Here is a 19,120-nt window from a genome sequence, read left to right as displayed (position 1 = left end):
GAGGAGTGAGGGAGAAAATGAGAGGTGTGAGGGAGAAAATGAGAGATGTGATTGGGAAAATGAGAGGCGTGATGGGAAAATAAGAGACGTGAGGTGCTATAACTAACCACAGATATTTACTATGCCCAGGCAAAGCCGGGCTCTTCAGCTAGTATAAAATAAAAACACATAATACCAGATCCATCAACAGCAGCTTCTTAATGGTTTCCCATTACAGATTACTTTCCTATACTGTATAGATTGACAATAACTGAAAAAAAAAAGGTAAAGCCTATGTACAGTTCAATGAAGTAATGTGTTACTTGCAAATGCTTTTGTATATGCAGGAGGGAATGTGAAGCCCATGCTATCTGCTTCAGTGGGAGCTGGGCTAGAAAAGCCTGAGACATTACACATCCTTCCAGCCAGCTGCACTTCTTGGGAGCAGGTCACACTCTGTCTGACATCCCAGGATGCTGCACTTGAAAGTCCAATTCCTGGATGACTCTCAGAAGACCTTTGTTGTGGATGTAAGTACATTATTATATTACATAGTTTATATGCTGAGATGAGGGGTGAGATTGGAGGACACTGCGCTGTGCTGGGATCTGACATGTAGACTATTGCTCTGATCACTGCAGAGATTCATTCTAGAAGCATTGTATCCACTGCAGACACTTGTATTAATTGGTGAATTGTCTTCATAGTTGTGGTCTGTGTAGAAGCTGACGGCTGGTTTATGTAGTGGAAGAAGCTGAAAATCCCAAATATCACTGATCACTACACAGAGATTTAGATACTTCTTCAAGGAGTCATGGGATGTTCTGGACAAAGTAGAACATCAATCTGGCATTCCGTGACTTATAGGCACACAGATGTAGCAGAGCTGAATTAGGCTGATTGCCTGGGTGTATGGTCATAGAACGCGTCAGGTCTTGATGACTTAAATATTAAATAAAACTATGTTCCATCAGTCAAAATATACGTACATCGATGTATTAATAACATCAAATGTGTGTGATGAAAAGTGGCATAGCTTATCTTTATATTGTCTGTGGTTTTTACATAGGACTGCAAGTGAGACTCCTATATTATCGGAATGAACATTGTGCCGGCCTGAACAATACAGAAAAACATAGTTAAATCTCAGATTCCGCTCTGCTACATCTGTTATAGATGCGTTACCTAATTAGGGTTATACAAGAGCGTATGGGCAAATCATATCACGAGCTTGCAATCAGTCTCATAGAACTTTTGCTTTATATGTATATAATATATATTTGTGTTTAATATATATGCGTGCGTGTGTATATATATATATATATAGAGAGAGAGAGATGTGTGTGTATAGATATATATTTGTGTAAAATATATATATTCATATGTATGTGTATATAAATATTTATATTTGTGTGTAATTTATGTGTATAAATTTTTAGATTTCTGTGTAATATATAATCGTGTGTATGTACAGTATGTGTGTGTAATACATATATTCATGAGTATTATAAATATATTTGTGTGTGTAATACGTATATTTACCTATGTGTATATGAAAAGATATTTGTGTGTATATAATATATATGACACATTCACTCCAATTTCTATATGACACAGGCCTATATTCAATTGCTTTGAAGCCAGTGGTGAATGATGTTATTGTAGCTAATGGCTCCATTAGGGCTTGTCGTGCTGGTTATTCTTCCACACCATGAACACATCTGACCCTTCACTTGTAGGCATTTGATCCATTTGGTGGAGGATGCCGGACAGCATGAATGGAGCAAATGAGTTCATGGAAGATAAAATGGAGAATAGCTCAGGGCCCCATCAGCATGGGGAGGTCGCACCTGTGCATCCACTGACCGTACAAACAGCACGGGGGGATTCGGGGTACGATCACTGCTGTAAGGAGTGACATTAACCGGTGACATTAACCGGTGACATTAGGTTTTTCCATCGTCTCCTAGAGAATAAGTAGCACAGAGGAGCTTTCCTGCTATTTACACCAGTTCTCTTTTTGTTACTTTTTCGCTCATTTCTGTATCTGACGCCGATGTATAATGTGAAATCCCACTGACTCGTAATAAATCTAGGATGGAAAGTATATCCCCATGGATCATAAAGACTAATAATATCAGTGATCTAAAGAAAATCAGAACTGTGACTTAAATTCAGTATGTGAGTGCACATTTCTCTCCTTAGTAGAGCCACATTGCAGCTTGTGATATTTGTATAGTTTGTAACTTTTATTACCTCCTATTATTTTTCAATAGTAGGGGTCAATCAAGCCCTCTCGCTGACCAACAGATTTACCATCATGTAGGCCAAAATGGGCATCTAATTAAAGGGAATCTATCACCAAGTTTTTGCAATTACCTTGAGAATATCATAATGTAGAAGCAGTGACCCTGATTCCAGCGATGTGTCACTTACTCGGCTACTTGCTGTAGTTTTGTTAAGAGCACTGTTATATCAGCAGTCGATTTTCACTAGAAGACTAGTAAACCTGCTGCTGTGTAGTCCTCCATATTCATGAGCTCTGTATAACTCCTTGCCGACATCACTGATTGGGAGGTTTCTGCCTATGCACAGTGCACATAGAAAGCTGCCAATCAGGGAGGTGGATGGGGTTATACAGAGCTCGGCATTCAGAGAACTGCTAGATGTGCTTCAGATAAAACTGCGATTACATCAAAATTGCTGCAAGTAAGTGACACATTGCTGGAATCAGGGTCTCTTTCCCTACTACTCTCAGATGGGCTACCAAAACTTTGTGAGATTTTCTTTGTACTGTGAAATTGAGTCTAAAGGGCACATAATGGGCCATAGATTTATTCTTGTTCCATACTACAGATATAGCCATAACACCCATAAACCTATATACGGTAAATATATTTTTATAACTGAATGAAGCAGCGGATTTTTCGCATATCTGGGTTACTGCCCCATGTACTGGACACGTGTAGTGCACACAGATTGCAAAGCAATTCTAGGGTTTCCAACCAGTCCTTACATGGATAAGGAGGGTCTAGTATGTAGCCACACCATTATCTGTAGCTTCCGGCTCACATGTTAAGCGCCATGGAATAAATAATAATAATAATATTATAAACAGACGTCCGTCTGGCCAAACCCTTGTATGAGGGATTGGATTGTTTCTCTACATGTACAGCAAATTGATCACAAGAGATTCTGATTTCAAATCAATAGTCTAGGTCCTAGGAGATCCACTTCAGCGGTGTTTCTAACGTTTTGACCCAGTATAAATGTAAATACATATAATCCATGTCTAAGATTTTTCGGAAGCGTTTTACAGCAGGTGAAAGTGTTGGGAGTACACCACTCCTTTAGGTTTTTACTGGGGAGGCGATGTTGAGAAAGCAGCTGACTATGGTGCTTTGTGAACTGTAAGTGCAGGTGCGAATGAGCAGATTTTTGGTCCGAGTGTAATCCGATAAAACATCAGATCGCCATCGGACCAATGTTAGTCTATGGAGCCGTGCACATGTCAGAATTTCCCCTTGGACTGAGCCTGCCAGAGGAAAAAAAAAAAATTGCAGTATGCACAGATTGCATCCATAACTGGATTGCTCTCGGCCATGCAAGTCAATCGATCTCTCATAAAAATCAGACCCCACTGTGATAACATCTGAGTGCAGTCTGATTTCTATAGAGTCACAGAAAGGAGAAGATGAGAAAAAAATGTATCCATCTCCACATCCGAGAAAATCTGATCAAATACCACCCTTACAGTTTGATAAGTCTCCACTTTTTGGCCCCTCTTCTTCTTTTTTTTTTTTTGTATTTGGTAATTTTTGGGTGGTAGTGCTCATATTGCTTATAATGAAGCTACTTACACAATACAGGGGAATGAGTGAGACAGAAAGGAATCATTACTAGTGATGAGCGAATATACTCGTTACTTGAGATTTCCCGAGCACGCTCGGGGGTCCTTCGAGTATTTTTTAGTGCTCGGAGATTTAGGGTTTTTTTGCCGCAGCTGGATGATTTACAGCTACTAGCCAGCTTGATTACATGTGGGGATTCCCTAGCAACCCCCACATGTACTCAGCCTGGCTAATAGCTGTAAATCATTCAGCTGAGGCGATGAAAACTAAATCTCCGAGCACTAAAAAATACTCGGAGGACACCCGAGCATGCTCGGGAAATCTTGAGTAACGAGTATATTCGCTCATCGCTAATCATTACCTTCATTATTAGATTTCGGTGCCTGAGGGCCGGACTGTGCACTGGGTCTTCTCCTGCCGGTCTGTGATTTCTTATCCCTCCGCCTTCCTCTGTCTGATTCCCCGACCCTTCTGCTGCCTCCGGTCTGTGAATGACATTGACATTCACAGACCAAGAGACAGGCGGAGGGGTCGGGAATCGCAGACAGGAGACGACCACGTGCACAGTCCGACCTCTGTGCACCGAAATCTAACCAGCAGAAAACTTCTAATGCTGATTACAGAAGAACCACAAAGCCGATTTCTTCACCGAAGGCGTCAAAGTAATCTTTATTACAGCGCCGTTACCGCCGTGTCTTTACATTACAAAATGGTGCTGACAGGCTGTCTTTAAACAAGAAAATGTATTTATGGATGCAATAATAAGCAATATATCGGTTAAGGGGCTATTTTGATTTCTGGAAATGCTCCTTTTTTTTGGTATAATTAAAAGTCACGTAATTTTGCAATGTACTTTGTGCCTCCTGTCCTGGATTCTCGGAAACTAACCTTCATTGCTCACAACCTGAGCCATCAGAAGAACAGCCCCAATCTCTGAATTTTACATACAAGTGCACGAGAATCTCATGGCCAAGAATGATTTTCAGAATGTTGACAGTCAATGGCTATAGAGGTTGAAAATGTTTCCACAATACAATAGATAACCCCCACTCTCCATTTTTAAGAAAACACCAAAATCATAATAAACTTTGAGGAGCAATACAGCATGTGCCAATGTAGCATTTAGTCGGTTAAGACTGTTTCTTTAAAAAGTTTTGGAGAACTTGATGATGTTTGTTTGCAGCAGGTAGATAAAATGTAATTTTCCGTGCTTCATAGTAGAAGAGGTAACCTGATCTCCTATAGAGATAGGGAAAAAAAAACGCAAAGAACAAAGCAGCGCTCCAAACTTTCCAAAATGACTTTGTGGAATCATTCTACGGTGACATCATTATTTTTTTTTTTGCAGCTCTTGGCAATGTTTTAGTTTTGCCGACATCTTCACAGAACGTAGCACATGAAATGTTTAATCGGAGAGCGTTTTAATTGCTTTAATTACACGAGTCCTGCTTAACTTAGACAGGAACCAGCAGGACTGCTCGCTGCAAGCTACCATTAGACTGTCACCGAGAGAGGCTGAACACAGAGCATAGCAATTTTATCCAACAGCTCTTGATTTTTGGATACTTGCTATGCTCATTATTCCAACAAACAGCTCCTCTCCCCACCCCGATGTATCCCACCCTTCTTAGACAATGGAATTAAAGCTTCGTTCATCACATGTTCATTCCATAATCACTCCAGATTAGCATTATACCAACTATAATCCTTCTGCCTCTTAATTTGACTATTAATGGTTCTGTGATTTGCTAGATATTGGAGTATATGAACGCAGACTTGTGGGAGCCTCCAACATGTTCAAATTTACCCAAAATTTACATATTATCCTATGTGTATAATATCGCACGGTGCGAAGAGCTGCTGTGTTCCTGCACCCTGGCACCCTACAATTAAGCAGTGTCCTGATTCCCTTGTACTGTGCGTGTTGTGCAGTACACTCACGTTTCGACCTCAGTTCTCCTCTGTGTTCACAATTTCATTTGCAGGGACATCGGCACACAAGTCAGGGGACACTCGCTTCTTAACACACAGTTCAACGTTACTTAGCATCTTGAGATCAATTGCAGTTACAGCACAATAAATTTCCATGTTCTGTTTGTTCCGCCTGAGGTATCCCTTAGCCTAATGGCTCCTAGGCCCCTGAGATACTCCATTCGGCTTCACTATTTCCATGAGTCCTGTCCTGTCTCCCTCATACGTTTCCCCGTCCGGCTGCCACTATTGGAAGGGAATAAGACATGCTTCTCAGTGCCTAATTTGGGCCGTAGGCCCCCAATGTTACAGGAATGTCCACTGAAGACAGTTGCCGATGTTCTCATACTGCCCAACAGTCCGTACTTCTTGTGCCCTGTTGACCTCTGGCCTTGAACTCCTGCTAGCACTTTATCTCAGATCTAATCTCCAACTCTCATCTCTCTGACTAAAACCAGGAAGTGTTCCCCTTATTAACTGACCCTTACCCTTCCCATGCTGGGGTTGATCTCGAACATTTAACTGTATCCTAACCTGTGCAATTTACTTCCTACTTCCTATATCTAGCATGCACGCAACTGAAACTTTCCCCTTTCTAACTTAATCCCTATGTCCAATGCTATTACTTTGTCCTTTCCTTATATACTGTACATTAATCAAATTATACATTTATCACAGTACATTACATTAACCGCACATATTAGTGTCTATAAAACTCTGCACAGTTCCACATATTAATACGGTCACAAAAATACAGTAAAGTCACACACTTTGTACAAACACTGTTATGAGAGGAAGAGGCAGATGACAGCCTCTGTCCCAGTCTTACAATTTGATCTGAAATTCATTTTAGATCCAATGTTGCCCCTGTTGGCATGCACCTGACTCATACAAAGAGGTTTGGGGACTTAAGTCCAGCCAAACTTGGGCAGATGCTAGGGATCTACTTGTCATGCAAGTCCTGATCTGGTTCTGTCTGCCAAACACATTATCACTTTAAAGGGAACCTGTCACCTGAATTTGGTGGGACCAGTTTTCGGTCATATGGGCGGAGTTTTCGGGTGTTTGATTCACCCTTTCCTTACCCGCTGGCTGCATGCTGGCCGCAATATTGAATTGAAGTTCATTCTATGTCCTCCGTAGTACACGCCTGTGCGAAATGACGCATGGTGTTTATGAATTTGGTGCAAAATCAAACATTTTTCTTATTTTAGTCTTTGCCCAAATTTTGTGACTTTTTAGTTCCAAAAATTCACATATTTTCTTTAAAAAAAAACAAAACACAAAAATGCCTATATTGAAAAATCCACCTGAAACCTTATTCCAGGTGAGGATTGGTGCCAAACAAATGAGATATTTATTAAAAGTCACATTTCATGAATCTGTCTAAAACATCTGGATGAGAAACATTGTCTAGGAAAAAAAACAAAAATGATTTTAAGAAAGGAAAACAACTTTAATAGAGTCACAAAATGACACTAAAATGAGCAAATTATTCCAGAAAAGTGGAGAAACAGCATTAGCGGATAAGGGATTTGGTCTTTAAAGAAATATTCACATCAAAATGTGTATCCTCTTATATTGCAATCATCCTATTATATACAGTGGGGAAAATAAGTATTTGATACACTGCCAATTTTGCAAGTTTTCCCACCTATAAAGAATGTAGAAGTCTGTAATTTTTATCATAGGTACGCTTCCACTGTGAGAATCTAAACATAAGATCCAGAAAATCACATTGCATGTGTAATGCAACTGCAAGGCAGTTACACGCAACCTCCACCAGGGGGTGCAGGTAAGGGGAAAAAGGTAGCACTCACCGTTCAGCACCTCAGTGCAAAACAAGGAGTGCCACCAGGAGGCAGCAGAGTAGTCAGACAGGCCAGTCAGCAACAAACAGGAAGATGAAGTACCAGAAGTCACAGCAATGCACGTGGTCAGAGAAGCCAGAAATCGGAACCAGATGGGAGCGCAGGATCCAAAACGTCAGACAGAAGACGTAGTCTAGGTACGAGCCAAAGAGTCAAAGCCAGACGGAAAACGTAGTAACAAAGACAGAAAGCAGGAGGCAGGGTTCAGAATACAAGCAGAGTCATACACTGTAGAAAACCACTAAACACACACAAAGTCAGGGATAGGGAACAGGTCAGGCACAAATACGGGTAATCAGAGGAAGAAAGATCACTAGGGAATACTGGAAAGCTGCTCAAGCCAGGGATCGGAACTGTCACTGACAAATGCTACCAGGAGTGGCACCAATAAATAGCCACCCACAAACCAAAGAGAGGCAGGAAAGGTTAACCCCACCATAACCAGGCCAGGTAGGAAAAGCAAAGAAGCAAACCCCGACCTGGATCATGACAGTATGATTTTTAAATAATTAAATTGCAATTTATTACATGAAATAACTGTCTGATCACCTACCAACCAGCAAGAATTCTGTCCCTCACAGACCTGTTAGTTTTCCTTTAAGAAGCCTCCTATTCTGCACTCATTACCTGTATTCATTGCACCTGTTTGAACTCCTTACCTGTATAAAAGACACCTGTTCACACACAATCAATCACACTCCAACCTCTCCACTATGGCCAAGATCAAAGAGCTGTCTAAGCCTAGGTTCACATTTTGCATAATTGTGTACCATAACCAATGAGGTAACTTATGGCCTCGGTTTTTACAGCATATACTTCTTCTCCATCTGACTTGATGGACGACCTAATCTAATATTCATAATAAGGCAATCTAATCCCACCTGAGAGCACATTCCATCCTGCCAATCACCACCTAATGGCACCCGTTATGTTTATTATATCCACAGAGCAGGTGATCACGTTCTTGTCTGATCAACCACCATTATTTCCTTTACAAGTCTGTCAGTACGGTATGCTAATTCTTATTCCTTTTACACTGGAATTTTTTGTGTCTCCATCCGCACGCATGAGATATGCAGTTATCCCATTATGACCAAACTTTATTTATGTATATACTCTTGTTTTTTCCTTTTTTCCTTGTTTTATATGACACAAGTCTGTGTAACTTGACATAGCATTATTTTCTTTTACCCTCTTTCTTTGGATTTATTATGGTGTTTTTTTCAATTTATATTATTGTAGTAACTGAAGAAGGCCTCTTATGACCGAAACGTTTACTGGTACTATAAATAAATGTTGGGCTGCTTATACCTAAGTTGAGTGCCAGGTTCTCTTTATATTTACGTCACATGGTGTGGGAACCTACCTGTGCACCCTTTCAGTAGTGCTCATGTCATATTTCTCACATTTGCGGTTGAGGTCGCAGCGTCTTGTACGCAACCGCAAACGCATGGCAAAACACATGCAAACGCATGACAACGCTGCGTTTTTTATCCACGTCAGCTGACGCATGACGGATAAAAAACCGCAATGTTTGCACACATTTGCATGCATTTGCTTTGTTTATGCGCATGCGTTTGTTATGAAAACATTTTTCAAGGAGAATTTCCTTGACACAAGCCACGTGTGGCTCATGGGATTTCTGTATATAGACCCTTGTGCAAACACAAGCGAACGCATGTCCTTGCGTTCCCATAGACTGTAATGCGTTGTTTTGGCGCACTCTTTACGCAAGTGTCCGCATGGGTATGGTGGCGGAAATTTGACGCCAAAAAAATTCTAACATGGTGCGTCAGTCGCGCTCAGCCGCACACCGCGAAAATATGCATGCGTAAGCAAATGCATGCACCTGTGTCTACAATGTTAAAGATAGGAAATCAAGACGCATGCGGACACATGCGTCAGAAACGCTGTGGACACGACCACAAATGTGAAACCAGCCTTAGTGCACCAGGGACAAAATTGAAGACCTGCACAAGGCTGTTATGGACTACAGGACAATAGGCAAGCAGCTTGGTGAGAAGGCAACAACTGTTGGCACAATTATTAGAAAATGGAAAATGCACAATATGACTGTCAATCTTCCACTGTCTGGGGCTCCATGCAATATCTCGCCTCGTGGGGTAAGGATGATTCTGAGAAAGGTCAGGAATCAGCCCAGAACTACATGGGATGACTTGGTCAATGACCTGAAGAGAGCTGGGACCACATTCTCAAACATTACCATTAATAACATAATAGACTGTCATGGATTAAATTCCTGCACGGCACGCAACGTCCTCCTGCTCACGCTAGCACATGTCCATGCTCGTTTGAAGATTGCCAATGACCCTCTGGATAATCCAGAGGAGGCATAGGAGAAGGTCATGTGGTCAGATCAGACCAAAGTAGAACTTTTTGACATCCACTCCACTTGCCGTGTTTGGAAAAAGAAGGATGAGTACAACTCCAAGAACACCTTCCCAATCAAGAAGCATGGTGGGGGAAACATCATACTGTGGGGGTGCTTTTCTGCAAAGGGGATGGAACGACTGCAGGGAGGATGATGCGGTCATGTATTGCAAGATTTTGGCCAACAACCTCCTTCCCTCAGTAAGAGCATCGAGCATGAGACGTGGCTGGGTCTTCCAGCATAACAATGACCTGAAGCACACAGGAGTGGCTGCGTAAGAAACATTTCAAGTTTCTGGACTGGCCTAATGGGCCAATGGAAAATTTGTGGAAGCAGCTGAAACTCAGTATTGCCCAATAACAAATCTGAAAGATCCGGAGAAGATCTGTATGGAGGAGAGGGACAAACATCCTCCTGCAGTGTGTGCAAACTTGGTCAAGAACTACAGAAAACATCTGACCTCTGTACTTGCAAACAAATGTTTCTGTACCAAATGTTTTTGAATTGTATCAAACACGTATGTCATGCAATAAAATGCAAATTAATTATGTAAAAATCATGCAATGTGATATCCTGGTTATTCTTTTCAGATTCTGTCTCTCACAGTTGAAGTATACCTCCATTCTTTGTAGGTAGGAAACCTGCAAAATTTGCAGTATATCTAATACTTATTCTCCCACAATGTATACAGTGGGGCAAAAAAGTATTTAGTCAGTCAGCAATAGTGCAAGTTCCACCACTTAAAAAGATGAGAGGCGTCTGTAATTTACATCATAGGTAGACCTCAACTATGGGAGACAAACTGAGAAAAAAAAATCCAGAAAATCACATTGTCTGTTTTTTTTATCATTTTATTTGCATATTATGGTGGAAAATAAGTATTTGGTCAGAAACAAACAATCAAGATTTCTGGCTCTCACAGACTTGTAACTTCTTCTTTAAGAGTCTCCTCTTTCCTCAACTCATTACCTGTAGTAATGGCACCTGTTTAAACTTGTTATCAGTATAAAAAGACACCTGTGCACACCCTCAAACAGTCTGACTCCAAACTCCACTATGGTGAAGACCAAAGAGCTGTCAAAGGACACCTGAAACAAAATTGTAGCCCTGCACCAGGCTGGGAAGACTGAATCTGCAATAGCCAACCAGCTTGGAGTGAAGAAATCAACAGTGGGAGCAATAATTAGAAAATGGAAGACATACAAGACCACTGATAATCTCCCTCGATCTGGGGCTCCACGCAAAATCCCACCCCGTGGGGTCAGAATGATCACAAGAACGGTGAGCAAAAATCCCAGAACCACGCGGGGGGACCTAGTGAATGAACTGCAGAGAGCTGGGACCAATGTAACAAGGCCTACCATAAGTAACACACTACGCCACCATGGACTCAGATCCTACAGTGCCAGACGTGTCCCACTGCTTAAGCCAGTACATGTCCGGGCCCGTCTGAAGTTTGCTAGAGAGCATTTGGATGATCCAGAGGAGTTTTGGGAGAATGTCCCATGGTCTGATGAAACCAAACTGGAACTGTTTGGTAGAAACACAACTTGTCGTGTTTGGCGGAAAAAGAATACTGAGTTGCATCCATCAAACACCATACCTACTGTAAAGCATGGTGGTGGAAACATCATGCTTTGGGGCTGTTTCTCTGCAAAGGGGCCAGGATGACTGATCCGGGTACATGAAAGAATGAATGGGGCCATGTATCGTGAGATTTTGAGTGCAAACCTCCTTCCATCAGCAAGGGCATTGAAGATGAAACGTGGCTGGGTCTTTCAACATGACAATGATCCAAAGCACACCGCCAGGGCAACGAAGGAGTGGCTTCGTAAGAAGCATTTCAAGGTCCTGGAGTGGCCTAGCCAGTCTCCAGATCTCAACCCTATAGAAAACCTTTGGAGGGAGTTGAAAGTCCGTGTTGCCAAGCGAAAAGCCAAAAACATCACTGCTCTAGAGGAGATCTGCATGGAGGAATGGGCCAACATACCAACAACAGTGTGTGGCAACCTTGTGAAGACTTACAGAAAACGTTTGACCTCTGTCATTGCCAACAAAGGATATATTACAAAGTATTGAGATGAAATTTTGTTTCTGACCAAATACTTATTTTCCACCATAATATGCAAATAAAATGTTAAAAAAACAGACAATGTGATTTTCTGGAATTTTTTTTCTCAGTTTATCTCCCATAGTTGAGGTCTACCTATGATGTAAATTACAGACGCCTCTCATCTTTTTAAGTGGTGGAACTTGCACTATTGCTGACTGACTAAATACTTTTTTGCCCCACTGTATGTATATATATATATATATATATATATACAGTATATATATATATATATATATATATATATATAATCTCCTTATAAAACGTTATATATATTTAAGAAAATAGTTTTTATTGAGATATTAAATATTTGCCTTATGAATTTCGTATGTTATCAGAAGAATATTTTTAAAAATTGGATTTTATTTGGATTAGTTTTTTTTAGTGTTTATGCTTTTATGCGTGTAAAGCTCTGGATAAAGTTGGAGTGATATGGTTGTGTCTAAAAAGGGTTAAACCTTGGTATGGCACCCACCCAAAATTTATTTTATATGTACTGACTTTATATATATATATATATATATATATATATATATATATATATATATATAATGCACAAAGAAGTAATAGCTTATATTTAATACCTGAAGAAGACTCACAAGAGTTGAAACGCGTTGTATGCTGTATTAATAAACCTTGTTTTTGGAATATATCATCGTATCTCACCCACTGTGTTTTGGGAGCACACACCACCTGGAGAATAACTACATATGTGAAAATAATACACAGTTATCTAGAGCACTGCTTCTAGAGCACATTCCCGAATTTTTCACCAACTTCTACACTATGCCAGCTGAAGACAAAAAGTGACATAGTGCCACCCTGCACAATAACAAACCCCCTGAAACAGTATCCTCAAAAATAAAATGCATCACATCAGTAATAATATCCCTACAGTAATAATGTCCTCCTTCTGGCACCCTTGTGTCTCATTCCTGCCCCCATATATCCTCCCATCCTGGCCCCATGTGTCTCCATCCTGCTCCCATATTGTGAAAGGAAAAATGAGGAAGGTATCACTAATGCACTGCTGAGACGGAATATCCTTAAAAGTAAAACTTTTATTTAACAGGTTTATAAGTCTACGCGTTTCTGGGTCACACCGGACCTCTTGATCAGGACAAAGAAAGTGGGTCAATTTTCCCTGCATGAGTGATTAGTCACTGCAATAGTCCCTGGCAGGGAAAGCGTGGAGTAGCTGGGTCAGGAGTTGAACAGGGGAATGATAAATTCAATAACAAGAGATTTCCTGTTTCTACATAGAGCAGAGCAAAGAGAATAATTATCTCGGTAGAAAGGCAAAATGAGCAATTGTAAGTACACAGTGCCATATAATATGATGACTGCAATATTTTCAGAGGAGAAAGCCTTTGATAGGAGGAGGACTTCTTTAACTTGACGTTCATCTGCTAAGTCTAGAGACCAGGGAAGCTCCAGATAGACAAGTGTTTTGTATGGGTTTTACGAGAAGCACTTTTATGGAACAGCCAAATGCAAAAGTAAAATGCTGGAAAAATCTAAAGGTATATAGTATATCTATACATTGCTTTATTATTCACAGCAAAAAGCTCCGGGAAAAGAATTGTTCAATATGAGTTGTAGCCATCTGAACCTGACTGAGAAAGAATACTTTGGTTTGGAGTTCAAGAATCACACAGGCTACCAAGTAAGTGACAGATCTTTTGTTTTCCTTGTGCAAGTATATAGGAGAGATGAAAGAAAAGATACAATGCAACTCCTCCAGAAATCTTTACAAATTGCATTAAAAAGTTGTGAAATTGTGAAGGATTATCACAAATGCATCACCAAATGGGACAGATTGTGTTCAGAGATCGATCAGATGAAAATGCATCAGATCCATTGGTGCAATGGAATATTAATCGGGGAATTATACAGTTATATGAAAAAGTTTGGGCACCCCTATTAATCTTAAGCTTAATGTTTTATAAAAATTGTTTTTTTTGCAACAGCTATTTCAGTTTCATATCTATATACATAATTGTCTAAGGGTCACTTCCATCTGTCTGTCTGTCCTTCTGTCACAGATATTCATTGGTCGTGGCCTCTGTCTATCATGGAAATCAAAGTCGCTGATTGGTCGCCGCAAAACAGCCACGACCAATCAGCAAAGGGCACAGTCCGGAAGAAAATGGCCGCTCTATACTCCCCGCAGTCAGTGTCCCCGGCGCTCCGCTCCCCGCAGTCAGTGTCCCCGGCGCTCCGCTCCCCGCAGTCAGTGTCCCCGGCGCTCCGCTGCTTACTCCCCGCACTCAGTGTGCCCGGCGCCCGCTCCACACTCCCCTCCGGTCACCGCTAACACAGGGTTAATGCCGGCGGTAACGGACCGCGGCATGGATAACGCATTCCGTTACCGCCGCTATTAACCCTGTGTGTCCCCAACCTTTTACTATTGATGCTGCCTATGCGGCATCAATAGTAAAAGAAAGTAATGCTAAAAATAGTACAAAAACAGCGGCTCAGCAGACAACAGAGGTTTTTTGTTTTTGTACTATTTTTAACATTACTTTCTTTTACTATTGATGCCGCTTAGGCAGCATCAATAGTAAAAGGTTGGGGACACACAGGGTTAATAGCGGCGGTAACGGAATGCGTTACCACCGGCATTAACCCTGTGTTAGCGGTGACCGGAGGGGAGTATGGAGCGGGCGCCAGGGACACTGAGTGCTGGGAGTAAGCAGCGGAGCACCGGAGACACTGACTGCGGGGAGCGGAGCGCTGGGGACACTGACTGCGGGGAGCGGAGCGCTGGGGACACTGACTGCGGGGAGCGGAACGCCGGGGACACTGACTGCGGGGAGCGGAGCGCTGGGGACACTGACTGCGGGGAGCGGAGCGCCGGGGACACTGACTGCGGGGAGCGGAGCGCCGGGGACACTGACTGCGGGGAGCAGGCGCCAGCCACTGACTGTGGGGAGTATAGAGCGGCCATTTTCTTCCGGACTGTGCCCGTCGCTGATTGGTCATGGCTGTTTTGCGGCGACCAATCAGCGACTTGGATTTCCATGATAGACAGAGGCCACGACCAATGAATATCCGTGACAGAAGGACAGGCAGACAGACAGACAGACGGAAGTACCCCTTAGACAATTATGTATATAGATTGGCGCCAAAGAGTATATACCGTACAGTTGCTAAGGTGGGGCCCCGACATGGGATACTCACCACACACGGGGATATGAACACACAAAATGCGCCACACTACCACGTGCTTGAACACATATACCACCCTCAGCACACATTTCACCACACATACACCAACCTCGCCACATAAAAGTCGAAACACAAAAGTCACCGCTCAAAACTCGCCACGCGCAAAATTTGCCACATGCAAAACTCACCACATGCAAAACTAGGCTCACGCAAAACTTGCCACACGTGCAAAACTCGCCTCATGGAAAACTCGCCACACACAAAACTTGCACACGCGGAAAAATTGCCACATGCACAAAAGTTGCAACACATGCAAAAGTTGCCTCACACAAAACTTGCACATACTCAAAATGCAGCACACATAAAACTCGCCATGCGCAAAACCTGCTGCGCACAACTTGCTACACTAACCTGTCACATGCAACTTGACACACAAAAAGTTGCTACACGCATGTCGCCACACAAAATTTCTCACAAAAGTCGCTACATGCATGTCGCCGCACGCAACTCAACACACACAACTTGACACCTGAAACTCTCCCTAAAACACACACAAGTCTGGTATTATCCTTCAAAAATAAAAATCTGATTAATAAGCAGACAAACTACAAGAGCAACAAATATACCATATAGGAAATACATAGTAACATAGTAACATAGTAACATAGTTAGTAAGGCCGAAAAAAGACATTTGTCCATCCAGTTCAGCCTATATTCTATCATAATAAATCCCCAGATTTACGTCCTTCTACAGAACCTAATAATTGTATGATACAATATTGTTCTGCTCCAGGAAGACATCCAGGCCTCTCTTGAACCCCTCGACTGAGTTCGCCATCACCACATCCTCAGGCAAGCAATTCCAGATTCTCACTGCCCTAACAGTAAAGAATCCTCTTCTATGTTGGTGGAAAAACCTTCTCTCCTCCAGACGCAAAGAATGCCCCCTTGTGCCCGTCACCTTCCTTGGTATAAACAAGTCCTCAGCGAGATATTTGTATTGTCCCCTTATATACTTATACATGGTTATTAGATCGCCCCTCAGTCGTCTTTTTTCTAGACTAAATAATCCCAATTCCGCTAATCTATCTAGGTACGGCAGCGGTCAGTCACATGACCTGTCTATTATGTGTATGTGTGAGCTAATATATACTGCCAGGGGGAGGGCTTCCTGTTGGCTGGGGATTTATTAGGCTGCCAATAGCAACCAATCACAGGTCAGCTTCTATTTTGCTAAAGTTAATTAATCTGAGCTCTGATTGGTTAATATAGGCAACAAAGGACATTCTCAGTATAACAAAGCTTGTGTGAGGTAATAGCATGTCAGTTAGGGTGTGTTGGTGGAAAGGCTGATGTCAGTCACATTACCTCTATGTGAGAGGATACAGACACTGCCAGTTACAGACTATTTTTAACACAATAATGTCTCATAAGAAAAAGAATTTCATGGCACGAATGTCAGCTGATGCGAAAAGAAAAGCAGTTGGAATTGATTTTCAATCTCCATGCTTTTCTCATGGTCAACTTTGTGGCCTATTCAAGAGTTGGAACAGCCAAAAATCTGTTCGTCTTTGCACCTGACGGAAAAAACTAAGAATGTCGTTTATCAAAAGGCTCTCGAATAAGTGGTAGAAGATTACTCCACATTACTTTGCCAATTTAGTTAAATCTGTGTGGAATATCTCTGGTGTTGAAATATATGTTGTGAAATGCTTCTATTAGCTTACTGTTTGCCTTTTAATAATTACATTTCTATTTGTTTTATCATTTTTGTTTGCACAATAAATTTTTGTTAACACATTCTATTTTGCCAACAGCAGTTATTAACCCGGGCGAAGCCGGGTACTGCAGCTAGTTTTATCTATATTTGTCTGCCATCACCTCGATGGATCCAGCGCAGGCCACTTCAATGGTGTACACTGTCACTGAAAATGACGACATTACTGTTCGCCTGTTAAAAGACTGCTACAGTCTGTGATTGGCTGCAACGGTCAGGCACCTTAAACAGTGCATCATCAGAGAGCCCTACCATGACTTGATGTTCAAGTCACCTGAACACTGCAGCCAATCTCAGGGCACAGCAGTCTGATGACAATTTAAGACATCACTTCCTGAGTGGGTACAGGCCACTGGAGCATTCTGCGTTGTAGCCGTAAAGGTGATAGCCGGTGAGTGTCGGAAAGTTTATTTTCAGAGAAGCCTTAATGTCTGTGGATATTAATATATTTCTCACATATAACCAACCATTCTGCAGCGTCTCCTTTATGCCCCTACATTAAACTGTTCCTCTTTCTCCTGAATTTGACAACTAGCCATTAGAATTCCCCTTGTTCGGCCTCATTCAGACATCAGGTTTTCACATACAAGTTCTATCCGTATTTTCCTGTTAGTCTATGAGGCTGTTCACATGTCCGTGTATTCTTGCAGATTGAGTGGTCCACACAAAATCACAGAGACTTGTCCAGTAGTGATCCGAGTCACAGATTAAACCCTACGCCCTAAGTCTATGGGGCCTGGAAAAATCTTAGATAGCTCTTGGAAGCCATTTGTGTGCGCTCTATTTTTCTTAGTTTGCTAAGAGCAGATTGAGAAACCTCCAACATAAAAAAAAGAGAAACTGATGAAATTCTGATGGTAAAAAATGATATGCTGAGCAAACACTGATGAGTCAGAAAACAATTACAGATGAAGCTTGTAGTGCTTTTTGCTTACGAGAAAGATCATTGACATCTGCATGAGCCCCTAGATGTGTCTGTACACAGTTGGACATCACTAGGGCTGACCTGATGCTTTGCTACAAGGTATTACAGGTTATGTAAGTAAAATACATGCGGTATATAAATACAACTTGGCCTTTTGACATTGCAGGTTTGGCTGGGTCTTCTTAAACCAATAACCAAGCAAGTGAAAAGTAAGTCCTAATACTGCAGTGTATAAAAGTGGCGATAGAGTAACACAACTGCCTGTATAAGAAAATCCTGTGATTATATCATATCATTAGTGATGAGCAAATGTGCTTGGATAACGTCTTATCCGAACAAGCTCGGGTGTTATTCCAACATCTGGGCGTGTTCGTATATTATGTTCAAGTTTCTGCGGCTGCATGATTTGCGGCTGTTAGACAGTCTGGACATGTGGGGATTCCCTAACAATCAGGCAATCCCCGCATGTGTTCAGGCTGTCTACCAACCACAAATCATGCAGCTGCAGGGACTCGAACATAATATAAAGAGCACGCCTAGATGAATGGATAACACCCAAGCATGCTCAGATACGATGTAATCTGAGCACGTTTGCTCATCACTAATAGGCATCATATGATGTGACTATGTCCTACGTCCCGGCCTCTTTCCACTGTCTGAGAAAGAATGAAGGGGACAGAATGATCACTAATAAATCATGAACAGATCACCATACAGTATCATGTTATCAGCAGCATATCTACAGTTAACACCGGCGATGTGCTGCTGAGAACAATGATTTTTGTTCCGGCATAAACAATTTAATCACTCAATGAATATGCAGCATTTTGCTTGTTTAGTATAATACACCCCATAGTCCTCCCCATAGTATAATGTGCACCACAGTCCTCCATATTGTAAAATGCACAACCCATAGTCCTCCATATAGTATAATACATTCCTCAGTCTTCCATATAGTATAATACACTTCTCAATCCTCCATATAGTATTATACACTTCCCATAGTCCTCCATATAGTATAATACACTCCTCATAGTCCTCCATATATTAAAATACACTGCTCAGTCCTCCAC

General features: G+C 41.7%; 1 protein-coding gene across 1 annotated transcript in view; it reads left to right on the top strand.

Annotated features, from left to right (window-relative positions):
* Positions 1-387: 387 nt before the first annotated feature.
* The window catches only part of FRMD7 (FERM domain containing 7), a 69,817-nt gene continuing 51,084 nt past the window's right edge, over positions 388-19,120 (top strand). Inside the window, exons 1-3 of the mRNA XM_069755490.1 lie at positions 388-509; positions 13,736-13,840; positions 18,214-18,256. Coding sequence (XP_069611591.1) covers positions 453-509; positions 13,736-13,840; positions 18,214-18,256 — 205 coding nt within the window. The 5' untranslated portion in view covers positions 388-452. The remainder of the gene's footprint in view (positions 510-13,735; positions 13,841-18,213; positions 18,257-19,120) is intronic.

This window comes from Ranitomeya imitator, chromosome 2 (assembly GCF_032444005.1).
Source record: "Ranitomeya imitator isolate aRanImi1 chromosome 2, aRanImi1.pri, whole genome shotgun sequence".
Lineage (NCBI taxonomy): Eukaryota > Metazoa > Chordata > Amphibia > Anura > Dendrobatidae > Ranitomeya > Ranitomeya imitator.
This window is presented reverse-complemented; position numbering and strand designations above follow the sequence as displayed.